The sequence below is a fragment of the Dipodomys spectabilis genome, unplaced genomic scaffold, assembly GCF_019054845.1.
Source record: "Dipodomys spectabilis isolate Male_0828 unplaced genomic scaffold, ASM1905484v1 ptg000234l, whole genome shotgun sequence".
NCBI lineage: Eukaryota > Metazoa > Chordata > Mammalia > Rodentia > Heteromyidae > Dipodomys > Dipodomys spectabilis.
This window is the reverse complement of record NW_024870911.1, coordinates 2,745,278-2,772,673: the sequence shown is the minus strand read 5'-3', so window position 1 is coordinate 2,772,673 and position 27,396 is coordinate 2,745,278. Positions and strand designations below refer to the sequence as shown.

Here is a 27,396-nt window from a genome sequence, read left to right as displayed (position 1 = left end):
CTTTGTAAGTTTCTAGAAGTCTTTGTAGCTCACTGATTTTCTGCAACCCATAGTCTCAATGATATTGATATTTTTTGTAACATTGCTAATGAGCTGTGGGTGTTTTTGACTAGGGATACTTTGGTCTTAGTACTCAGGTAAATTGGCCTTTAAGATACAGAACTCAGATGGAGTTATTTTTGGAAGGGTAACATCCAGGTTTTATGAGTTTGGGAAACCTGTATGAATTGGGAAAGCCTGGGAATATTACCAAAATTTTTAAATTATTCATAATGTCTTGCAATATGATCAAGTGAGATTGGAGATCTACCACCTAAGTATTCCTTAATTACCTTTGACTCCATAATAAACCTATCTGGCATAATTTTACCTGAACAATTTGTAGTTTTCTACCATTTCATAGCAAACAGTCTCTTTATTTTCTTTAGAGATTATTTTCTTTACAAATGACCAAGAAAAAAGGACTCATGTAGAGTAAAACAAAGCAACTCTGTCTTGACAACAGTGCTAATTTCAGGAAGGGACACCTAGTTCAACCTAAATCAATTATGGAAAATGACATTCCATCTCAGAACTTTTCCTCAGACTCTTCTAAAAGAGATGTTTTCTTCCTCCACTTGACCTAAAGCTATCTAAGAAAGCTGGCATTGCTTGTAGTTACTTTAGCCCCCAAGTAAAACAAATGAAAACAACCTAAAAGCAGTGGAGAATGAACCTAAGGTCATTGTAGGAAATATCTGAGTACCTGAACAAGTCATGTCTGAAACTACCCTTCCCCTAATTCCTAAAAAATTTAGATATGTTAGTCCCATTCTATAATTTTTTAAAAATATGAAACATTTGCCTATTTATCATTATCCACAAGTTGCAAAGATATGAAGATTTTCCAGTATGTTAAGGAGCAAACTTGGTTTGCATGGCAATATAGGTTTGCTAAATTCACTAACTTAAGTGGAAAGCTAAGCCATTAAAATTTTTATCAAGCTATGGCTGATTAAAGATATAAAAACATTGTCAGTCATTAAGTGTTAGTGATATTAAAGGTGTAATTACATTAAAATATCAAAAGATCAGAAATAAGTGATATGACGTTTTTCAATTTGGAGATTTTTTTTAGGGGGGTGGGGTTGTTCCTGGGGCTTGAACTCAGGTTCTGGGCTCTGTCCCTGAGCCTCTCCCTGCTCAAGGCTAGCACTCTACCACTTGAGCCACAGTGCCACTTCTGACTTTGACAGACTAGTTTATTGGATATAAGAGTCTCACAGATTTTCCTGCATAGGCTGGCTTCAAACTGTGATCCTCAGATCTTAGCCTCCTGAGTAGCTAGGATTATAGACATGAGCCACTGGTGTCCTTCCAGTTTGGAGATTTTTGTGTGAAAGAATATCTTTCAAAAATCTAAGTACACAATATGTAATTCTTTTTCTTTGCCATGTTGTTTTAGAGAAAACTTGACGTTAACCTGATCTAATGGTGGTGGCTGCTTTAATAATTATTATTATGCCATGTATAATTTATAGCAGTGAGTAAATGAGCTTATTGCTTCTACTTCATCCTATAAAATTCCTGACAAAACTTGGTGTTATAGGCTGGCTCAAGTTTATGATGTGGATTTTTACTACTTTGGCTTATGTTTTATTCTCTCATACATTGACAAAAAGAACCTGCCCTCTGCCATCTCTTTCCATTGCCAAGAGATATTGCCAAATGTAAGATGAGCCTAAATTCTCATTCTACTGATATCATTCAAGAAAGTTTTCTTTTTTTAAAAAAGAAAGTTTTTAGATTTTGTTTACTACATAGATTCACACTTAGTCTTATCCTTTTTTTTCTTTTGTATAAGGCTGTCTGGCTGATGATTTATTTACTGCGAAGTTTAACATATGTTTAATGTACCTTCCAACCTTTAATTAAAATTTATATTCAAATGGAAAATGTTGAGAGATACTAGATTTGTCTTGCTATTGGCAAAACTGGCATGCCATCTTTAAAAAGATGGCATTAAAATATTTAATATTTTTAAAAATACCTGAGAATTCAGGAAATCATTTTAGAAATAAGAGTTTAGGTTTAACCACATGATAAGCTCATAGTTACATGTAGTTTTCTGACTTAGTAGAATTTGTACTAAATATTGGAAATATCTAGCATTGAAGACCTTTGCAAATGATCAGTAAGCTACCTTTTCCCTGAATGTTTATAAAGATCAAGTTCAGGTATTTCAAATCAGTTTAGATTTTTAAAATTTAAATACTACATCATAATTATGTTTACTTAAGAGTTGAAAAGCATACTTTCTAGAACATTATAGTACCTGTACTTTTAGGTCTTGGCAGAATTATAGTGATTTGCACTTTTGCTATTGATTGGATATGTTTACTTATTTTGCATCCAAGCTTCTTCCCTATATTTGTATGTTTGAATCCAAATAAATATAAATATACTTATGTATAAATAAATTTATGATCCAAACAAGCAGGCATAGATGTCTTTGGAGGAGCTAAAAGTGGATTTTCTATCCTTGTTCACAGTAAACTTGTTCTAATGTAGTTCCAGGGGGAAAAACTACTGCAAATACATGTTACTAACAGTTATTTTTGACTAAGAAATCTACAAAAAAATGCCATTGTAATGCTGTTTAGGTTAGCATGTCTTCAAAATGCATGTAGATTTTTCTCTACAGGCTCCACCGCACTAGTTTGATTAAATGTAGCCTAAGTCTTTTGGGGATCATTCTTGTAAGATGATCATTCTTCCTCCTGTACTGATCTAATAAATAAAATATGCACAGTAACATGTCATGACTATTCCTGAGCAGAAGTTTTAAGAGTTATTGTTTGGATCTCTTCTGTCTCTTTTCCTTCTGTCATTAGATCAACTGACAGAGTTGATCTCTGTGACCATGGATCTTAGAATAAAGGGCATCTCTAAAATAAATACAAGTCAAATCTACACCAGTATTCCATTTCACACCAACCAGAGTGGCGTTCCTCAAGAAAATAAGCAAAATCAAATGTTAATGGGGATGCATGAGAATGGAATCCTAATACACTGTGGGTGGAACTCAGAATGGAGGCTCTTCCAAAAACTAAAAATTGATGTATTGTGAATCTTATCTACCACTCTTGGGCATTTATCTAAAGGAAATTAAATCAGTACACAAGAAAGTAAATTGACACATAAGATGCTTGCTTACTAAAGTGTATTGCAATAATCTTCATAGTAGAAACACACACACAAATACACACACACACACACACACACACACACACACCATGGAATATAAATACTATCTTCAGGAAAATGGGTAAATCTGGAGATCATTATTTTGAGCATATTAAGCCAAACTCAGAAATTCAAGTATCTATAGATTATATTTGTATTCAGCATAGTGAAATCCATCACTGTTTAAAAAAGTGGGGAGAATGGAAGAGAATAAAGGGAATATGATATAGAATTTGAATATCTTCAAAGTGTAATATGTGCATGTGTGGAAATAAATAATATTTTAAATATATGTTAACTCAAAATAAAATAAAAGTGATAATAAAATAATTAAGGGCACTTAAACCAACAACATGGATTGGACATTCGTGTCAGCAAAAACACATCATTTCTTTTATCACTACTGATATCATAGACTGCTTAATTCTTTGTTGAGGCCTGAACCAACCTGTCACTGAAGGAATTTTAGTTGACCTCTACCTATCAGATATCATTCCCAACAGTTGTTATACTCCAGAATGTCTCTTTATATTGTCAAATGTCCTGTAGGAAGCAAAATCATCTCCAGCTAAAACTCAACAGCGCAACACCTCTCAAAGCAGGGCCCCAGAGCCAATAATACCTGGAAGTAAGTTAGAATTAGGTCTTCTCAGACCAACTAAATGAGCATTATGAGACTCTACCTGGAAAACTGGACTTTAAAAAGTCATTTCTTTGGTTTGGAACTTTTCATTACAAGAAGCAAAGTTTAAGGCAGTTGATACACCAACACTCTTGTATAAAGACATAATTACTGCTTTTATTATACATATATAAAATCAATTCTTTTACCATCTAAAGTGTGTTAGGGCTCCCTCTTGTGTGAATGTATAAGATTTCCAGGCACTTTATTATATTCCAGATAATATAAATGTAATGTATTTAAACAAGTTCAAGTTTTATAACTTTTAAAAGGTAATTTTCTCAAAGCCTTTAAGTGTCCTGGGACAGTAACTCAAAGTGAAATTTAAACATATCTTCTTTAGGAATCTGAAGGGGAGTAGCATTTGACCATTTAAAAATATTTCAACGGAATTGTTTTTAGAATCCATAATGGCTCGCAATGTTCAGTTTCAATGTTTTTTTTTTCCATTTGTATTCACTTTATTTGAACATGTTGCATATGTAAATACATTTTTGGGGTTATGTGCCAGTGCTGGGGCTTGAACTCAGGGCCCTGTTTTCTCATAGCTGATATTCTACCACTTGACCCATGCCTCCAATTCTAGCTTTTTGCTGCTTAATTAGATATAAAGAGTCTCTCAAATTTGTTTGCTGAGGCTGGCTTCAAACCTCAATCTTCAGATCTCAGACTTTTAAGTAGCTAGGATTATAGGTATGAACCAATGTCACCTAGCTTAAATACAATTTTTGAAGAATAAAAAATTGGGCGGAGAGGGGGAGCAGGAGATGGGAAAGGGTGATCAGGGGAAACAAAGGAGGAGGCAACAATGCTTGATAAGAAATGTACTCATTACCTTGCTCATGTAATTGTAACCCCTCTGTATGGTATTTTCACAATAAAAAAGAAAAAAAATTGAGAATCAACATTCCACAATTCCTAAGTTTGTTTAGTGTGAAATGCTATTACAGTTGTCTGTTCACTTAATTTCCGTTTACGTATTGGTAAATTAAGTGCAAATATGATCAACTTTGATGGGAGGCATAAGGAATAATTAACTTTGTAAAAGCTGTTACAATATTTAAAGACATAAATATTAAGTATTGTAATGCTAATTTATACCTTTAGGATCTTACTCATTTCTCATAGTTGAGATTAATAATAAAAGGTAGAAAATCACAGTTTTACCACCTTAACTCTGAAGATTGATCAGAATTAAGATATCATCTTGAACGACTTGTATTTTTTAAAGTTTCTTATTTTCCTCTTTTTACAAAAGGTATTTGTGGACAGAAAATCCTAAACAGTTTCTCTTTCATACTCTTCTTGCTTATCAGTAATACCCATAAAGGCTACTACATATATATATATAAAGTTCCTAAAATTTCTTTTTAAAAATATACAAAACCAACATAAGAAATTTGTCTTATAGTAAATATAACATACTAAGTATTAAAAATGATGTTAATTGTGCTTTCATAGGTACATGGAATAGATTGGGGAAATGCTCAATATATTTTAAAAAATCCCTAATGTACATTTTATGCTTTCTGTCACATTATTGTATTCTATACACTTGCCCATAAACTTTCAATCGTATGCTTGGAGCCAAAATATTCAGGAAAAGACCTTCTGATTTACTTTTGCTACATTTTATTACAGACAAGAAGGAAGAAACCTTGATTTTTATTGTCACATTAGGATTTTAGAATAGCTTCACAATAAGGGGGAAAAAAGATCCTAGAATCTGTCCTTTAAAAGATGATGTACAGTCTTTCCCTTTAAAGCACGATCTGTCAGCGAGTAGGGAGAGTCAAGCTCCATTTTTTTTTCTGGTCCTTTACACTATTAAATGTAATTTGTGCTTTCACAGCACAATCCCCACATTCAGAAGGCAGACCTGCCAGCTTTGGCTGCTTGCAGCTATAGAGAACGAGTCTGTCATTCTAGGCATTAGGGTGTGTGTGTGTGTGTGTGTGTGTGTGTGGTGTGTGTGTGTGTGTGTGTGTGTGTGTGTGTGTGTGTCAGTGTATGAGACTGCGTGGCTGAGAGGCATTTAAACGTGCCGAGGGTTTATCGTGTAGCATCCCTTTCTGGCTTGGTTCTGAAACCTGTGGCATTCTAGCTGGACAGCTGCTTCAGTGCCTCTGTTTTAATTTAGCAGGATGTTTGCTGCCATGGCAGCCAGCGGCTTCCACTGCAGCAGCAAGGAAGAGCCATAGATCTGAGAATGCAGGTGGAATACTAAAATGCGGGAGGCTTGTGCAGGGCTGGGCTTCCGTGCTTAATTTCTGCTCTTACTGGGCTCTGATGCGGAAGCTGTACTTGCTGCACTGAGTCAGCTCATTAGAGGAAAGGCTTGCGGACCTCGATCCATTTAAGGGCTACTGGAGAGGCAAAGGAAGGTGCGAGGGGGGGAGGGAAGACAGAGGCGTCGTTCATGCTTCACTACCTTGCATTTGGAAACCCAGAAGCAATACAGAGAAATGTGGACCCACCATCCTGCAGACACACGCGATTGGATGAAGACAGGAAAACGTGGTTGGCTTGCCGGGCTACTTTTCAGCTGGAGCAGAGTCTTTGGTGAACTCCTCTGTGCTTCAGGTCTATTTAAGCAAAACATGTGTAAGTACTGCTGATCAGTGATGCGATGTGGCCAGCTCCATTTGGTGGGCAGATCATTTTATCTTCTGTACCTATCTCCAGAGTCATCTGTGAGTGTTCGAGTCTGAGCCTTTGCTAAAGTGCATGCCTACATTAAAACCAAAAGGGCTAGGTGCTATTGCAGTGTTTAAAAAGAAAAGGAAAGAAACAGAAAAGACAATATGAAATCGAATTGAAAGGAAGAACGCACTGGGAGAACCATGCAGCGGCGTGCTGAACTGTCTGTGTTTCAGAGCAAAGAAGTAAGGAAGAAGGGAGCTTGCCTACAGAAACAGAAGTCACTTACTAACCTGGTCCTCACCAGCGAAGGAGAGAGAAGACCCACTGTGCGCATTTCTAACTGGTTTGGAAATGCTGCAAAGGCCAGCCAGAGAGAATCTCAGTATGCAGAGAGGCGCTCGCTGTCCAGGTTTCTCTCGAGGTCTGTGCAATCTCTGTACCATCAAACCAGCGGCTCTGGAGCCTGGAATCTTCTGCCTGCAGGAGGCAGCCAGTCTTGCAGTGAGGACTTAGAGGACTGGTCTGTCCGAAGAGGGTTGGAAGGTGAGAGTGATGAAGATAGCAGATCGGAAGATGAAAATGGATCTTCCAAGCTAAGCAGCATCAGCAGAAGTTGGGCGGAAGAGGAAGGGGAAAGCTGCCTGCGGGAAGGGACCGCTCATCTGGATCAAGATGTAATCCTTACCATGCTGGGCGATCTGGAACAAGCGCTTTACACTGACTTACTGGGTAAGTCCACTTTACTCCTAATTTTTTTAAGTTATATGGGATTTTTAAAAACATATTTCATGTTATATGGGATTTTTTAAAATATATTTCATAATATCCTAGGAAATTATTTGCATTATCTAATACCTTCTACCCTTTGAACTTTTTTAACTGTACTCAAAAATAAAAACAAAATTCTTTTTCGCTTAAAATGATTTACTTTATAAAGATTAGCAAAGAGTGCCAGTTGTCAAGTTATTTGGAGAAAAGAAATACCAGCTATTTGCCCTGGCTAGTTCTGGCCTATTGTCCAATACCTTCTAGATAGCCAGAGGAAAATGTTAACATTTTAAAACTCCAAGCATGTTTTTTTTTTAACTAAGTCACTAATGGGGCCAGTTTGTCCAGTTTCCCTCAAGGTGACCTTACCCACACATGGAATGGAGAATAATGAGCCTTCTTGGTCAGTTTTCTGAGTAGTTAAGGTTCTGACTCACAGTGTCCTGGGTAGAACCCTCCTTTTGTACCTTAGAGACAAGCACCTACATTCTAGTATCACTTCCAGAAATGCATAGGCCTTTGGTGCCTTTTACTAGCATTTTTTTTGGAGGATGTAGTCCTGAATTGTACATTATAACTCCTTAGACGATGTGGATGACTATAAACTATTCGCATACTTTACAAACGAGGCCTTGTTAATGACAGGAGTTTTAGTAGTACTTTAATGACAGTCTTTAACTAGATATGAAGATAACAAGTGATTTTTCATTTTTGTGATTGTTAATGGTCAACTTTGCCACTTAGCAAAACAACTCAGATGGGTACATTTAAATTCTGCTTGATGAATTCCATGGCGTACCAAAATATATTGATACCCTATAGTCCCTTCTTTAAAAATCTCTAAGCATTGAACCACTGAGCATATCATAATTTATGTCAATGGGTGTTTTCAGAAGTGACTTAGAATAGGAATTCTAAGAGTCAAGGAATTCTAAGGAATTCAAAAGAATTAAACCTGGCCAGTTTCTGATTTCTTTGTTGCTGATTCATGTGAATACAGATTTGTCTTTTTCTTTATGGAGATCCTTTGTGACAAGATGTTTTACAAGGCTGTCTGAAATGTTTTAGCAACCCATTTTAGGGGGGGAAAGCTCAGAGAGAGAGAGAGGGAGAGCAGAATCAAATATGGCTCGTTTTTCATGTCACTTTGGCTCCCAAAGAGTAATGTTTACAGTTGTCAGAATAATTATTTCTGAATCTGAATACACCAGGTTCTCAGACACCACAGAATTACCACTTCAGTATTGTATGGCTTCTGTGATGAACTGCTTCTCATAAAGCAGCTCTGTGAAGTACAAAGACTAGAGTCTTGATCCTTATGAATCTCTTTTTTTTCTGATTCCCTGGAACTATAGAATCAGATAATAGTCATCTTTGCCTTTTAAAATGCCGCCATTGATCTTGTTCTAAGTACCTCTTCTGTAAAGATTTTCATAGACATGAACAAAGTGCAGTCCCCTGGCAGTATTTGTAGGTTGCTCTGTTAAATTATAGCATGCAGTGGGTGGGTGTGTATATGAAAGCTTTCCTTTTGTGCATAAATAACTTGGATCATTACTGTCAGATGGCAGCCTCCTAGCAGAAGTCTATAAACCAAGGCTTATAAACAGATTATCTGCTTATTGTATTTATATGATCGTTCTCCTTCAGGGTTCTCCTGTACTTGTGCCAGTATTCAAAACACATAAGAAGAATTTTTTATGCAAGTGACAAGAGGAAAGATTGTCCCAATAGCTCTGATGTGAATGGTCATTTATTCAGATAATGAAGTATTTCAATAATACTCTCTCCACATAATGAACTATTATATTTGTGAGTACAGTTGAGCTCACAGCACACAGAGATTTGAGAATGTTTACCAAGTGCCTGAGAGATTCTCAAGATGGCTACTTCAAAGTTGGTTTTAGACAAAGTTTTTGGAGTTTAACTTTTTACTCTTGGATAACAATAAACTGGACAAACTAAGGTCTATGCCAACTGTATAGGAGATTATTTTAAAATGCAATTATATGGCTATTAACCATGTGCTGTTATTTTCCCTTGAAAGTATTAGGATCACACGGATGAGTTTAAATGTTTTATCCTATTCATTGTTGGATTGTCCACAAATCTAAGGTTATTTCTTAAAAGAAGTCAAATTGTTCATATATATATACATAAATATGTATATATATGTAAAATAGATGGTTTAGGAGCATGTAATTCTCTAAATCAGGTTCATTCATGTATAATTTGGTTTCCACTAAAAGATTGTAGTGCTGCCACTGTTAATTACAATGTGTATAATTAAAGCCTAAAACGTAAGGACAAAATAAATGGTCTGTTGCACTAAAAAAATAATCCAGAAGCACTGAATCTAGCCTGTTCTATAAGTAGTGAGAAAGCAGTTTCCACCAGTTTAACTCAAGTGGATTTCAAAGCAGAGCCTTCTAGAAAATGCTTGTCATTATGTCTGAAACATATGGAAGTCTCCTTCAGAAATAATAGTTGGCTGAAATTATACAAGTGAGAAGGAAATAACATGTTTGTATTAAATTTCTCATGTGTGGTATTCTGCTAACTTTGATTTGGGGTACTGAATGTTTATTTCATTATATGTGCATTTTCATATGTGGCCCTTTTCACCCCACCTCGACCCCAAGCCTTTAAGCATCATTTGAATACAAATTCATAGGACATTTCCGACTATGCAGTCAACCCTTAGGGGCTGTGTAAGTGCACTTAGTTTTAATCTTGCCTTTCGCGGGTCATTGAAAACATTTACTGTAATAAATTTTGCTTTGCTTATTAGCTCTCAGGACATGAAAAAAGTCAGCAATGATGGTCTGTTCAGTAAGTGATGGGGTACAACGTCTGTTTGTCTGATTGTTCTGAGTGGGGCAGTGTCATGAGTGGATGCCAGGATGAGAGAATCAGGGGAGGAAGCGGGGGAGGGAGGGGGAAAAAGGAAGGAAGGGAAGGAAGGAGGAAGTGAGAAGATGGTTCTGAAATATGAGGGAAATAACATAAACAACCACTGACTACAACAGGGAGAATTCCAGGATCTAAGAGATTCCTGTTAGATTGTAAAAAAGAAAAAAAAAGGAGATTTAAAATGAAACAGCTGAATAATATTTCATAGAAAGTAAAATGGCAATACTCTTGAAATTAATATTTAAAAGAATGTGGATGTCAGGTTTAATATTATGACAGGCAGCAAGTGGTTCAGACACAGTGTTTAATCTTGTGTTCTGTCAGAGGGAAAGGAGTCAGAGATGGGACATGGCACATAATGGTATTCTCTATGAACTTGCCAAAGGTGAAAGATTTGCATTTACCATCCCTAAAATGAGAGTCATCTCAACACTTTAGTCCCTTTATGACTTGTCATTTTTCACCATCACGTGGAACTTAAGGTTTATGTGCTGTGTAAGATGTTCTGAACTGATTTGAGTTTACTGAGTCACTTTCTTCCCCCTTCTTCACTCTTCCTGACCCATTTGAATAAATCACTTTGTTGCCTCTGCCTTTCCTTTGACCACAGTGATATTCATGTCCTCCCCTTTAATTTTTTGCTTATAAAACCTTCTTTTTTCCTCAAAGAAGAACAAAATGGAACCAGGAATCTGATGGGACTTGTTTGGGAAAGGCAAATGGGAGGATGAGGACTGGTACAGGCATGATTATGTTCAAGAATGGTTGCTTAACAAAATATAATTGTTAAAATGAAGCTCCCTTATGTAATTAATTGATGTCAAGTACAATATTTTTACTTTCATGAAGTGAGGGCATTCTCCCTTTGAAATGATACTAATGAGAAACATTTTAATTATTGAAATAAATTAAAGAGAACCTACGTAGAATGACAGCAGAATGGCGCCTTTCTTGGAAAGAGTTGAGATGAGGGATAATGAGCTAACTAGCAATGTTTGGCACAAAAGATAAGAAGGAATTAGCATAGTTTCATATTTGAATGGCTGCCATGGTAAAGGTGGTGTACATGATCAGATCCACTGGAGCTCCTGGAAGGAAACTAAAGGGAAATCTTATTGTTCATTGTCCATAAATGTTCTCATAATTGCACCCAACATTGGAAGGAGAGGCAGAACTTACCAGTATTGAAGACAGAGGCAAGAAACTCTGTCCTACATGAAGCATAGATGAGTTTTATGCCTTCTAGGCAAAAATCTCTGAAATACCTACAGTCCTTTGACTAGTAATATGGATGTTAAATTAACATCTTTGAGATATATCTTTATGTGTATATATATGGTCTAAACGCTAAGGAAGTCCATTAGCAGGTTAAATTGCACCTAGAAATTTGGAACAGATTGTTTATATGTATCTTGCCTTGTCTTTGTGACAATTTTCATAATGCAATTTAATATATGCTATTTCTCTGCTTCCAGTTTCTTTTTCTTCTCTGTTTTTTCCCTTAAATCATCATTTCTTACATTTCTTTATTTACAGTTTGCTTCTAGACTCTTCTTCCCTCTCCTATCTTCTTCTCTCCTCTTAATGCATCTGTTCTGATCCCTCTCTCCCTCCGTCCTTCCCTCCCTTCCTTGCTTCCTTCCTTCTTGACATTCTCCTCTCTTCTCTCCCTTCCTTTGTTCATATATTTTTTAAACTTCTTCGTTCTTCTTCCCCCTTTTTAAAAATTCCTGTTCTCTGAGCTCAAATCGAATAGAATATAGACTATGTTTCCTCTACATTCTGATTTTCTTATTGTCTAGACCCATCAGCTTCAAATGGACACTGGCCTAAGGAGTACTATATAATAATAATGAACAAATGGTTTAATGGAACTTCTGCCTCCAAGTGATAGTGTACAACTAACATGTACCACACTGGCAAAACTATTGGTTTCGTAATCAGTAGACATGACATTTGGGGTGAAAATTCCTAATGCATCACTTGAACACTAGTAACATTAGTATTGCAATTCAGGTTACCTGAAGAAAGTTGAGAAGTAATTAAAAGGGTCCATGAGTCATTAAAAGAAAAAAAGCTGTTATTTTGTAGTGATGGCCTCTCACTTACTCCCCAAAGTCTAAATACAAACATGCTAGGTAAGTTAGTTTAAACCACCTATTCCAAGTACATTTAGAAATTTTGCTGTGTGCTGGTGGCTCACATCAGGCATAATAGCCACTCAGGAGGCTGAAATCTGAGGATCACAGTTTGAAGCCAGACCCTGCAAGAAACTCCATAAGACTCATATGTAATATACTACTCAAAAAAGCTGGAAGTAGTAGCATGGCACAAGTGGTAGAGTGCATCTCCTTAAACAAAAGAAGCTCAGGGTCAGTAAGTAGGCCCAGAATTCAAGCACAGCACTGGCAAAAAGGGTATTTATTGAAATATTTAAATATTTAAAGTAATATACAGTTTTTAAATTAAGCTGAGAAACACAGAGTACTGGATAGGGCATTTCCTAGTGAGTCTCATTTTGCAATGATTAGGGACATAGACTGAAGTATTATAGTGTTTCTACCACTTCAGGGTTATTAATTATGATGTTACACCTGTTTTTATTCACATTTTATGTGATCTAAAGAAGAAATATACCTTTCTCAGAAGATAATAGTTATTTGGAATGTTTATCTCATTTCTTAGAAGAGAATTTTACAATCATCCAGTATAATATACCATTATATCAAGAACAAATGGAATTGAATAGCAGACTCATTGTCCTGTCCCATTTCCAGGTGAAGACCCTGAAACCAGAAGAATGAGAACAGTGAAGAACATAGCAGACCTAAGGCAGAACTTAGAAGAGACCATGTCCAGTCTTCGTGGGACCCAGATCAGCCACAGGTTGTTCCCCAAATTTTGTATCTTTGGACCAATAAAGATAAAAAAATAACCCCAAAAGTCAAGTATGTCTCTTATAATGGAAGAGAAGAATATAAATTATCCTTCATTATTTCTGTACTTTAAAATTTCCAATAAATTATCACTAAAAACATCACTAATGATCACAATCAGTAATAATTCTTAAACAAAACATTCAGGATTAAAAAAAAAAATCTCTTCTGGGGCTGGGAAGGTGGCTCAGTGGTAGAGTGCTTGCCTTGCATGCATGAGGACTGGGATTGATTCCTCAGCACCACATAAGCAGAAAAAGGTAGAAGTGGCACTGTGACTCGTGGTAGAGTGCCAGCCTTGAGCTGAAGAGCTGAGGGACAGCGCCAGGCCTAGAGTTCAGGCCCCACAAAAAGAGAAAAAAAATCTCTTCTCCATATAATTTCCTGATCTAACTAAATTCACTGCAGCAACTTTGACCCTTGCTACTAAGCAGGTGCATTCCTGCTCTGGAGCATGTGGGAGGGGTAACAGGAAGACATTCAAGAATGCATGGAGGTGTAGATAGCTCTTGCAGACAGTCTGAGAAGTTTACAGTAGGCTGTTGAAGGTATACTTTAAAAAAAAAGAAGAAGAAGTAAGGCCATATTTTGTTCTGTAATGATGAAAACAAAGGACAGCTCTTCCCACGTTTTGTCATCTGCAGAAGTGATTAGAATCACAAAATAATGTATGCAATAATTTAGCAATCATGAATGCAATATCTAGTTAAGCAACATCTGAACCTGTCCTTTCCTGCTTTTATGCACTAGAGTAGAATTATGTATCTGTTTTCGTTGACAGCACCCTGGAGACAACATTTGACAGCACGGTGACAACAGAAGTAAATGGCAGGACCATACCCAACCTGACAAGCCGCCCTACTCCCATGAGCTGGAGGCTGGGCCAGGCATGTCCCAGACTACAGGCAGGAGATGCTCCCTCCATGGGGGCTGGCTACTCTCGCAGTGGTACCAGTCGATTCATCCACACAGACCCCTCCAGGTTTATGTACACAACACCTCTCCGCAGAGCTGCCGTCTCCCGGCTGGGAAACATGTCACAGATTGACATGAGTGAAAAAGCAAACAGCGATCTGGACATGTCTTCGGAAGTGGATGTTGGTGGATACATGAGTGATGGGGATATCCTTGGGAAGACTCTGAGGACAGATGACATCAACAGTGGGTAAGTGGTGCAGCCTGTAATGCCATTGGTGTAGGAAGAGAGAAGTTCTCCTGAGATGCATTCAACACAGAGGTCTTTAAAAAAAATATGTGAGCAGTGTGATGGATGTGAGCTGTTTTGGGGCCCGCCCTCAGCTCATGCATGGAAAGTTATATACTCTAGGTTTCTAGACGTTCTTTACATCATCAGACATTAAACTGTCCTATTGTTTTTCGGAGTGATTTGCATATGCTCTTCAGTAACAGATTTTTGTAGAATTTTATAGAAAAAGAAGTGGGAGGGGATAGGAAGATTCTGTTGAATTGCATTACTTTCTCTTTTGGCTCAGGTTGCCTAAAACTGCTTTAAGGAAACATATTTTGTGGTCCTCTCCAATTGTATACTTAAGTATACAGTTGGAGGGAATATGATGTTAATGTTTAAAGTTGCAATGTATTTATTTTCTTTGGATGTAATTATTTTTTAAAAAATCTTAGTCTTTGTTCTCCTTCTGTTTCCAAATATATTTTTAAAATGTGACTATAATACTCCTAGAGTATTTTGACACTTGGTTCAATACTTGGTTCAATCAGGGTATGAATTTTGATGGAGGAATAAGGGATGCGCTATTATAATTAGTACAAATGAAACATTCTACTAAAATTATTATTTGCCATTATAGTTATGCATACATATTTATATATGATGGAGTATAACAGACAAAAATAGAAAATATGAGAGAGATCTGTTCCTTGTATGAGAAAGCCAGAGATGTGCCAGGAAAGTTTAATTTGAAGGCATTTATTTATTTATTCATTTTTATTTTCATTGAAGTAGTTGTACAAAGGGGTTTCAAGTCAATGTCTAGATGTGTGCACAATGTATCTTCCTTCATCATTTTCCTCAATCTCTTCCAAACCCACCCATGTCCTCAATTTACTTGGTTCCATTTTCACATTCGTCATATTTTTACAATAGTCAATGTACTATTATTGTAAGTTAGAGAAAAATAACTTGGAATGTCTATGCTACAACCTATTAAAAATTAATCACAGAGTTCACTTTATCTTCCTAAATCTTCATTGTTTTCTTGATTAAAAGGACAGAAGGCTCAACAAACACAAAATGAACGATGATGTTTAAGAATTTTTTTCTCAGTTGACTACAACAGATGTCATGAAGTCAATACAAATAGGAATGACATTTTTTCTTATGTACTCTAGGTGAAAGTCAGAAAGTTATTTAATCAGCATTCTGAGAATTCAGAATTCCTTGAAGCATGCAAAGACTTATAGTTTTCCTTCTCTTTTTAAAATTACTTTCCACACTTGGGAATGTGAATCTGTCGGTAATTAAGACTTAGAGATAGGTTTCTCACTTATGAAGAGGGTGAAGAAGTATCTGTTTATGATGCAGAAACAGAACACTGGAAGTGGGGGGACAGAGTTATATAATGCATTGTGTAGAAATTTAAGTTAATTAAACTTTTTTTCTTGATGGATTTTTAATGTTTTTAATTGTAAAAAATACTGCTCAGAGGGGTTACAGTTAAGTGAGCCAGTGATAAATACTCACACCAAGCTGTTGGCCTAGAATTAAATTTCCCAACATATGTAATCTAAGAATTCTAAGGGAAGGGTGAAATAATTAAAAATAAGGACAAGGATATATCTTAATTGTACTCCTGCCTTGGTCCTCCCTCAAGTCTACTTTAATAAGCTTCCAATAATCGAATATTCATAACAAGGGAAAGGCCAGAGGTGCCTTAGTTGGGTTAAAAATGTCTTCTTTGTGAATTAAGGCAGATAGTTCCAAATCTTGATTCTTCCAATTGGACAGGCAAGATATGAGACACTTTTAGTGAATATAATTATTCTTATGGCCTTATCTGGTGATACTAGCTGACATTTATATGCTTACTCCAATCTAGCTAATGCTGTATGCTACCTGGAAATATGCATAATATTATCATCTCTATTCTTCAGCTGAAGTACTTGAGTTGTAGATGGTTTAAAAGACTTGCCTAAGTTCATCTAGCTAGTAAACAACATCATTGACTTCAACTAGTGCAGTCTGTTTTCAGTCTGCATCTTCATGATCATGATGTCTTCACACTATGAAATAATCTTCATGTTGCCATGCTTATGTTTCTTTCCTAAGAGATTAGTTTTATATTATCCATTTCACAAAAGTACTACAAGGCAGCTGTTTATTATGAGCATAGTTTTCTTTACTAACAGTCTAATCCAGGGGCATTTTTTCATATTATCTGTGCTCCTCTAAAGAATGATGACGAACTGTAATTCTTTTGTGGCAGGAAGGAGAATAACTTTAAGATTTCTTTGTGTATGAAAATTAGAAATTAGGTAATTGTGACGTACAGCAGTTGACATATGAGATTATGACTATAAAAACAATTCTAGGAAGATGATGATTATGGTAGAAGTTTATATAAGATGGTTTGGTAGAAATATAATTGTGTATAGGCTTTGAATATTCCCAAATCCTCCGTAAAATAAGCCATAAAACATATTTATATATGATTTTTATATAATTATTTTTAAATGATGTCAATATATTATCTCCCACATATAACTAGTTGGAAGTAAACTACATGGAAAGAATGGACCAGAATAAAATCAGTATCAATAGAGGAAGAAACAGATGCTAACACTGGGATATTTTTTTCTTTATTCTCTTCTTTTGTTGCTATTTTTCTGATACCAGGGATTGAACTTGTAGCCTTGTGCTTGTTAGGCAGGCTAACTTGTTCCATGCTTCTATCTCTTTTTCGCTTTGCTTATTTTTTGGATAAGATTTTGCAGTTATGTCCTGGCTGGCTAGAACCACTTACAGCCTCCAGAATAACTGGGTTCCAAGATGTGATTCCCCCACAAACAGTTTGTTTGTTGAGATGGAGTTCTCCTTAACTTTTTGGCAACAAATCTCAATTGCCACCACGCAAGTAGCTGAGAGGATACCTGTCTGACCCCAGACCCCTCCCCCAATGGGACGTCTGATAACACTAAGCATGATTGAAAACTCCAAATAGCTAACCAATACTGACTAGAAAACACATATTAGCTGAAGGAGAGAGAGGTTTTGACCACTTGACTAACCAGTGAGCATTCAAAGTGCTTATGGTCACATGTGTTTAGGACAGAGCATTTATTCCCAGTGATCTGTTTAAAAATCCCAGCCACCAGCCTATTCAAGAACAAGGAGCCAACAGAGAAGGAAAGCTGTAGGAAGTAGAATAAAATTGACCAGGCTATGGAAATAAAGATATTTATAGACAAGGTCTTAATGATAGTGAGAACAAATGGAATGTAAAGCACTCAAAAAGCAAGCTAGCCAATTTTTCAACTGGAATAAAATAACAGAAGATGTTGCTATATGAAATTAAAAAGCTATTTAAATCAACTTCTTGGTATTTATAAAAATTAATATAATAAGTGAACAAAGCAACATGGTCGGTGTATCTGATCTATACATACATATATATGTATATATCCAATAGATATACTGTATATGTATACAAAACTTGATAATGATTATCAGTGAAGAAATAATCAAAGCAAAGAATATAATAGCAAGTAAACAAATCACATTAATATAGATTTCACAGACAAAACACAAATAGCTAATAACAAAGCAAACATGACTGATTTACTTGGTTAAAAGGAACATAAATTAAAACCAACATTAGAGGTCATTTCACATCCATTGGTTCACATAAATATGCCAAATATTGACAAACATTCTCAACAAATATTCCTTTGTATTTACATATAGAGTTTAAGATACAAAATAATTTTCAACACTATTTGCCATTGACTAGTAAAATTGAATATGGTCATGACTTTATGACTCAGAGATTTTTCTCTTGAATACAGAACCTAGTAAACTCTTGCCTGCAAGCCTACTGCATCAAGTACATGAATGTTGGTGGAAGTATTATTTTAAACAAGAGGAAAGAATGCAACCATCTCAAATGTTTATGATGGCCAAGTGAAGTAAGAAATTACAATACAGTTGTAAACTGGAGCTGTATCACACTAAATTAATAACACAGTGATACATATTAAGATAGATGAATTATAAAAATGCAAGTTTGAGTAAAAGATACATCTCAAAAATGATTGCTTATCTTGGTGTTCAATTTTTATAAAGTGGAAAAAAAATCATGTTATGCTAAACAATTTATTGTAGTCTGCATACCCATGTGGTAAAACCATAAAGAAGAGAAAAAGAATGATTAGCCCAAAATCCAAGATAGTAGATAGCTCTAAAGGAGTTTTGAGGCTATGATTGGGAATGTGGGGATACTGAGGATAGTAAGTTAATATTTTTTATGATTTAGTAAATACTCCTATAGATTGTATACTCTTACCTATCACATATTTCATTATAAGCCTTTTTTAAATACATAATGCTGATATGATGCTACTGTTGGTTGTCATTAAGAAAACTCAATGGGATTGAGTGATTTTTTTTTTCTTTAAGAAGAATGTTTCCCAGTTTCAATGATTTTGAGAAATGAAGTATAGTGATTAAGCTGATTCCATCTTATAGTAGTTGGAGCCTGAGAATGAGGATAGAATGAGGATCAAGCCCTATGTAAACTGATGTCTGGGTAGATGGTGTTTTTTCCTTTGAATCCATTAACACACAAAAGAAGCAAACATTATGATCAAGACAAATTATATGCATGCATGAAATGTCATAATAAAATCCCCTACTATATACAATATATGCCAATAAAGATAAAAGGAAAGGGGTCCTCATTACTTAAGGGGTACTCAACAATCAGTTTCATTATATCTGTAAGATGGTCATGGGAAATTCATGTATAGGAAGTACTTCCACTTCTTCTTCTTCTAAAGTATGTGGAGTGTCATTGCTTGGAAATACTAACTTCAAGGAAATACTGTGTTATCAGCAAAGTACTTTGCTGACTAGCTTTCTTTGAGGGGGAAAAACAAAATACCAAAAAACAAAACTGGATCCCATAACACCTGAAAGATGATTAGCTATTTCTTCATCCTAATTTCTTAAGAGGGAAAACTTAGACGAATTCCATTTGAGATAAGAGATTGAACACCCTGATTGAGTTCCAATACCCAAGGAAGCAATGTGACCTAACAGGATTGTGTCTATCAGGATTGACTACTCATGTTATAGTGATGGCTGATTGATGAGGAGGAATTTTCAAACAAGAGACCAGCATGGCCCTTCTGAGCAGACAGCATTGTATGGTGGCCACTTGCATGGCTTAGAGAACTCACTGTCTGGATTTCTTTCTCGGATCTCATGATTGGTTTGAGTGACCACATGTACTTTAATCTTTTAGCACTTATTTTTCTTCATTTCTAGTATGAAGGTAATAATATTTTTACATGTAAGATAGTAGGTTCAGGCATCATGTTGAACAACTTAGTGCATTTTTGTTATTATCTGATAATTGTATAGCATAATTCTTACTTACAAAACTATTGTTAAGTTTACTAATGTCCTTCACTTTTTTTTCAAACATAACGCCTAGAAAATTAAATTGTCTTGCCCTCATTTACTAAAAGTTACATTTTTATCAGCTTGTTCAAATTTTTGATAGCAAAAGAAATAATAAATTCTTTAGTAGGATAGGTACAATAAGGAATGTTGATTTCCAAATAACATTGAAAGACATTTGCTTCTTCCTCACAAGAATATTTGTAAAGAAAGTATCTTCACAAAATTTCCCGAGCAGTTGAAGAAAATTGTTTATTGAGGAAAATCATACTGATGAGGTAATTTGATTTTCAGTTGATTAATGAGGCATCTGTTTTCAGATACATGACAGATGGAGGGCTCAACCTGTATACAAGAAGTCTGAACCGATTACCAGACACTGCAACTTCTAGGGATGTCATTCAGAGAGGCGTGCATGATGTCACCGTGGATGCAGACAGGTAATTTTGTGATGGTGAGGAATACATACGGAAATTTCATAACCAAAAGAACTGAACAACAAGAGTTGGCTGTTGGTTTTGATATAATTCGCCTTTTGAAATATTTTTAAACTAGGGATTTCATTCATACGACAATTTTGCATATGCAATGCAAAAAAAAAACTGTTACATTATCGGAGCCCAGGTTCATGCCTGTAATCCTAGCTAACCTGAAAGTAAGTCTAGGAGGATCATAATATTTAAGACTATCAGTCATAAACCTGAGACCCTGTCTCAATTAAAAGAAATAGCTGTACAAGGTAGTAGGTGCACATCATGCTAGCTAGGTAGGAAGTATAAATAAGTACATTGCAGTCAAGGCTGGACTGGGCATACAGTTGAGACTATTCAAAAGCTAATAAAAAACTGGGCATCACTCAAAACAAGCTTGTAAGCTTAGAATAATTTTTCTTACTTGAATGAAGCTATTTTTAATTCATATTACCCTTAAATTTACCTGGAGGCTAATGATATAAAAATGAAAATACAATACAAACCATCAGATATAATAAACTCCATGTGTTTCTTCACCGTTTTGTTGAAAATATAAAATTCTTACTTTATGGTATTTTCTACTCTAGTCTCTCAAATTGCTTAAAGGTGTGTGTGCATGTGCATGTGTGCATGTGTGTGTGTGTGTGTGTGTGTGTGTGTGTGTGTGTGTGTGCGTGTGTGTGTGCACTTACACGTATTTAATTTTTACTTGGTGGAAGTTATTCTGTTTACTTTATCAAAACCATCAATATTTGAGAATATTTTCTTTATGCATTAATATTTTAAAGTATATTCTTAATTATGTTCCTTTTTCAGTCAGAATTCTCTTTTGAGAAACAAGGAATTATCTATTTCCTCACTATGAATTCATAGAAGAGGTGTTTCCGGAGTAGATTAGAGGATGCACTTCGTATCAGCCACTTTCTCTCTGCCATCATGGTCTGCCTATGAGTGCCGAATGCTTATCGTATCCATCACATGCAGAGATGTTAGGAAAGTCGAGAGTTGGGAATGAACAAATGGATGAATATAGGCTAGCTGTTCATTACAGATACATACTTATTTAGGCTTGCAGAATGGACTAATTGGGAAACAAATAAAATGAGGTCAGGAATGAGCCCAAATACAGCAAGAACATTCCAAAGGAAAGGGAATAGGCTATTGGAAAAACAAGAAGCCGCACATCCAGAGGGAGAAACCCAAAGCTAGGCTACTTTTTGAAACTGATGACTTGTACATTGTTACATGACAGTGGAAACAGTGAACGGCGGGATATCTGCTTTTCTTTGGTAAATGAGGCTGTGATGGCAGATCCTAGGAATCAGCACAAAGAAGGCTTTAGTTGGGAAATAACTGGGATATCCTATGCTTCTTGTAAGGCTGGGGTCTGGCTGTGGAACCTCAAGCCAAAGTAATATGAACATTGGTTTGATTTCTTTTCGTTTTTTGGAGAGAAAAGGGTAGTGTAGAAAGGGCTGGAGGAAAAGTGAACAAATGCAACCATGCAATTCAGCATATACTGTGTGGAAAATGAACTCTAAATTGTGGGGAGGGTTGGAAGTGGAAAACTGGGGAAAATTGTCTGAAAAGTAAATGTACTCATTACCTTACTTATGAAATGGTAACCTCTCTGCAAAACAACTTAATGATAACAATGCAATTATATTTTTAAAAAGAAATACAAATGAGCAATGAGCATTGAATAAGCTAGGTACTACCAGAAAAAGGGTTCTCCTTGTGTAGTACCTGAACTCATAGAAACACTTGAGAGATATTAGGAATACAAGTTCTCAGACCCATCTAAAACTCACAGAATCAGAAATTCTGGTGTCTAAGCTTTTGATCGGAATAATAATGTACATAATGATCAGATTCATATGTACAAGAAGCACCATCTGGAAATGACTAAATATATGCCAAGCACACTAGAATCTAACAAAGAACATGTACATTGAAACATGAAAGATGATCATTTGAAGTTTGTATATACTTTATTAGCTATGTTTTATCATCTGATCTTCTCCTGGTGGCACTATCTGTAAATTAGGTCAAATCGTGGTTTGTTGGAACAGATCTTATAGCTAAATAGTAAAAACTGTTTGCCTGTAGTGCTAGTGACACATCTGTTTTCATAGCTAGACAGAAGGCTTAGATCTGAGGATTGTGGACAAATCAGCCTAGTCAAGAAAGTCCATGAGTCTCTTATCTTCAATTAGCCATCAAGAAGCTGTAAGGGGTAGAGTACTAGCCTTGAGTAAGTGGCACACAAAAAAGATAAATAAATGCATAATAAAGAAAAACAAAAATAACATGAAACCAAGTAGCAATTTCTTCATTTTGGAAAATTTATAGAAAATCTCTCAGGTGAGAATGCTACCTATTTAGAGTAGAATGATATCAGCCAGGCAAGAGATATTGCCCAATGGTTGTAACTGTAGAGGAACCTGGGAACCACTTCTTTAAGCTTTTTATAATCCAGGAACGCACAGATTTATAGTTAGTCTTCCAGACACAACATCCCTGGCGATAGCCTCGGGCTTGGCTGAGGTATATTTTTGGCAGCAACTAATTATGTTGTGTTTAATCACTTTCTGAATTAATATGGGCCATACAAAATATTACATCTGTATCTCTGGTGTAGAATGTGAAAACACACCCTGGGCATGAACCGTGGACAATGGACTGAGGAAGTACAGCCACTTGAGGAATTGGGACAGAGAAGACTGCTCTAAGATTGAGGCCCAAGGAGGGCTGAGTTTTGGGGAATGGAGAAATGTGGAGGTGGAGAACCATGTCAAATGCCACAGAAAAGTGAACGTTGGCAGCTAGTTTCCGCTTAGTGTTTCAATGAAGTCGTGGAATGATGAAGAGAAAAATGGAAGCTTAACAGGTGGCAGCAAAGGAGGCAAGAGAGGTGATCTTCGTGAAAGTAGCAGTTAAGGCAGGGCGAGAGGTCAGAGGAGTGGACACATGGGTAGAAAAATGGTTATTGCATTGCTGATTTACCTCATTTTGTTTGGGGATACAAATAGAATTTTAGCAATCATACAAAGTAAATTCCTAGAGAGATGGAGTAATGCTGGAGATAGAAAAATCTATAGAGACTGTGGGACTGCTGTCTATTTCATATGTACACTAATCACTCATGTCACAAGTTGCAACCTCATTCTCACTGTGATAATCCTTGGTAGTTGGATTAGGGAGGTGATTATGAGAACAGAACTCTTAGTAATGGATTTGGTAGCCATGAAGACACCTGCCCAGGGAGCACCTGAGCCCCTTCCACGTCTGAGGTTATACAAGAACGATGGCAGCCAGAGAGATACGACCTCAGCAGACACCCAATATACAGGTTGCTTAACTTACGGCATCCTAGCCACCAGGTGTGAAGGGGGAAGTATATGGTATCCAAAAGCCACTCAGTTGATGGTGTTTGTAATGAAGGAAAGAAAGAAAATAGAAAGGGAGGGAGAAGGGAAAAAAGGAAAGGAGATAGATACAGAAAGGAAAAGAAAGAAGTAAAGGAAGGAAGGCAGGAAGGAAAAATGGATTAGAACAAGGATTAAGGTTACAAGCAAATGTGATAGTTGGCTGAGGGAAGAGATAGTTCTTCCTGTGAAACATAAAGCATATTATCAACATTAGTGTGGAGTTTTGGGGAGAAATACTTAGGAGATATCATTTTACTTTCTTTGTAAAGTGGAGGTTAAATTATCACTGAGAATGAAAACCGTATGTGCTGGCTAGGCATTGAGAAGATTGTTAGGATTATCACTGAATGCTGATAGAAGTTTTGAAGATAATATGGAAGTCTTGCAGAGATTATGGAAAATCTAATTAGATTAATAAAGGCTCAGTTGAAATCTAATTCCTATAAAGAAAGTGACGTGCATTAAGAGTACGAAGCTGATTTCCAACATATTCCCAGCATTGCCATAATCTAGTTTGTTTGTTTTTGTTGTTCGTGGAGCTTGAACTCTAGGCCTGTTCACTGTCCCTGAACTCTTCAGCTCAAGGCAAGCGCTCTACCACTTGAGCTACAGTGCCACTTCTGGTTTTCTGGTGGTTTATTGGAGATCAGAGTCTCACGGTTTTCCTGCCCATGCTGGCTTTGAACCGTAATCCTCAGATCTCAGCCTCCTGAGTAGCTAGGATTACAGGCGTGAGCCACCAGCCCCTGGTTCACAACCAGTTTTATAGCATTCATTCAGGCCCAAGTAGGAGCCTCATGCCCATCTTCCTCCTGTCCCACCATTCCACTCAGCCGTGGCTACTACTTATGTACCTCATGGAAGTGTTTTCCTTTTCTAGATATTTCATATGCATGGATGTAACTGTTTATTATTTTTAAATCTAATCTTTGCATGTTTACTCATGACTTTCAAAAATGTCACCATATATCTCAGAGAAAGTACTGTACTTGAATTTAACTCCCTAGTGAACTATTTTGATCTATGAGACTACAATTCAAAGACTGAAATTATGGCAGATGAAAAGGCTTGGAAAATGCAGTAAAGGTTATTATGAGTTTACATGCAACTCAGATTATTAGTAGTTGTTACTCTTCATATGTGAAAAGAAGTCTGGGTCCATGCTTTTCAGAGCAAGTACCCAAATCTACAGTTGTTAGCAATGTGCAAACAATTTTGTTGCCATTAAAAAAAAAAAAAACATAGAAAATGCTGCTGAAACCATTTAGGGTGTCACCTGTAGAGGTGGGAGACCTTTACTTTTCCCACGCCTATTCCAAACTGGAAAAAAAAATCAAGGTCAGTGATTTCTCTTAAGGTAGCAGGCAACTTATCACAGAAGTCAGGTTCATTCTGCTTGTCACTAAACTGTGTACTCTGTAATATTTCATTGATTTGTTGCAGCTTAATTATAGAATCAATCTTTCTGTATCATAAGTTATTTCCTTTATTAACTCACTAGTTTTCTATAGAAATTAAAAGCAAGCACAAAAAATATTAATAGGATGAGATGGAAACAGGGAAGTTAAATATAATGCCTTTGTTTCAAACTCTTATGGTGTGCCTTTTTTGCTTTCAGTTCTGTAAGTAGAAAGAATTCAGTTAAAAATATTAGGGAAAAAGGGGCTGGGAAGGTGGCCCAGTGGTAGAGTGCTTGCCTTGCATGCTCGAGGCCCTGGGTTCGATTCCTCAGCACCACATAAGCAAAAAGAAAAAAGCCGGAAGTGGCGCTGTGGCTCAAGTGGTAGAGCGCTAGCCTTGAGCTGAAGAGCTGAGGGACAGCACCCAGACCCAGAGTTCAGGCCCCAGGACCGGACCTCCAAAAAAATATATATTAGGGAAAAAGCAAAGCTGTTTGCTCTCCATTCTGTTCCCAGCCTGCTGTGCTCACCATTGCGGGCTTTTGAGTGAACATTGAATTTCTCTCAAATTTTCAGAGCTACCTAACTTCCTGGTGTATCACCTTCTTCTACACTCCCTAGAATTTAGGAAATGGTCTGTTAGAATTAACGTGTAATACTGTCATACCGTATGTAATAACATAACATGCAGAGAACCAGACACCATGCTGCGCTCAATTCTAGGGACCTGTACTTAACTGTCTTACATTACCCAGGCCTTAGAACCTCAGAACTCTAAATATCATTGAGATTCACAGGATATTTGGTCACTGCAATGAGTCCAAGTTTTGTGTGTGTGTGTTTGTGATCCTCCTACTGTGCTTCCCTGAGTCACTGGAGATGTTAGACACATGCCACTATACTCAGCCATTGAGTCAGAGCCCATGTGCCCAGGAATGGATGAGTTGTATCTGTATTTTCATGTTGTACCTCTGTGTGTCTGGGTTCAAATTTTTCTTTTCTTTTTCCTATTTTGGTAAGGATACCAATCTTAATGGGTTAGACCCCACTCACAAATAGCTGTGTTTAGTTTAGACCACACTCACTTTAGCTTTGTTACCTCTGTAAAGACTTTATCTTCTATTAAGGTTTCATTATGAAGGATTATGGGTTAGAATTTGAGCATATGAATTTTGGGGTGGTACACAGTGCAACCCATAACATTCTCATGCACTTCCACTCTGTGAAACTTGATTCCTATTAGAATGTAAAGTAACAGGTATGAGAGTTCTATCTCATGCTTTCCATCCTGCTAATTAAAAGCCATGGTTTCTCTGTAGAAGCCCTGAAGCTAGATAACAGACAAAATGGAAGAGCAAGGAGGAAATGGGAAGGTAAACCTTCTGAGACTTAGTGCCCCAATTCCACAAAACACCTAGAAGATAACGTGGTCCACAGTAAAGCACCTGAATACTTTCAGCCACTTTAGCCAAAGGGCAGCAGTATTTGGAAAAATCAAATTATAAGGAAAATATTAATTTGGATCTCTCTCCTGCCAGTTTATAACAGTTTTAACTGCTTAATCCCATAAATAGATCAAGAAAATACTTATATATCACACCACCCTCCTGTGTCCAGGCATCACTCTTCATTGTCTGTAGAATAAAGCTGGTATTTGAAAGCCCCAGCTGTGAGCATTCTTTGGTGTTAGCAAGCTTCACAGTTTCCTTAGCCCAAATTGTCACAACCTGCAGAGCTGATGCGCCACCAAGTCTGATATTGAGTGCGAGGATGGGGCTAGCACAAGGATCCTAAAGAGATCTGTTCTATTTTTAAATGAAAGGACAGTGTGAAGTTTTCAGATGCAAAGACTTCCATTTCTATCTTAGCTCCCAGAAGCTGCCTTTGGAAAAATCAGGACATAGTCACCCACATTGAAAAAAATATACTTTAAAACAAAGCCTGAAGATGCTGCCCCTCTCTGAAGTTTTTTTAAAAAGACTATTATTGACTCATTATTTTCATGAGAGATACATTTTTTATCAGCTAAAACAAGCATTAATGCTTGACATTTGTTGTTTGACATGGAAGCTTCATATCCCAAATCTGCCTTAATTGGACTATTATAAAGAGTCTGTGAGACTTGGGCTGGGAAATGGATTTCAGTAGTAGAGAGCTTGCTTAGAATATTTAGGGTCCTGAATTCAATCCCCAACATATCTATCTCTCTGTCTCTCTCTCTCTGTCTCTCTGCCTGTTGTCTCTCTCTCTCTTACACATGCATATACTCA

At 36.5% G+C, this 27,396-nt stretch overlaps 1 protein-coding gene across 1 annotated transcript in view; it reads left to right on the top strand.

Annotated features, from left to right (window-relative positions):
- The window catches only part of Nav3 (neuron navigator 3), a 296,229-nt gene that overhangs the window by 159,635 nt on the left and 109,198 nt on the right, over positions 1-27,396 (top strand). The window contains exons 10-12 of the mRNA XM_042699113.1: positions 13,009-13,117; positions 13,949-14,332; positions 20,143-20,262. Coding sequence (XP_042555047.1) covers positions 13,009-13,117; positions 13,949-14,332; positions 20,143-20,262 — 613 coding nt within the window. The remainder of the gene's footprint in view (positions 1-13,008; positions 13,118-13,948; positions 14,333-20,142; positions 20,263-27,396) is intronic.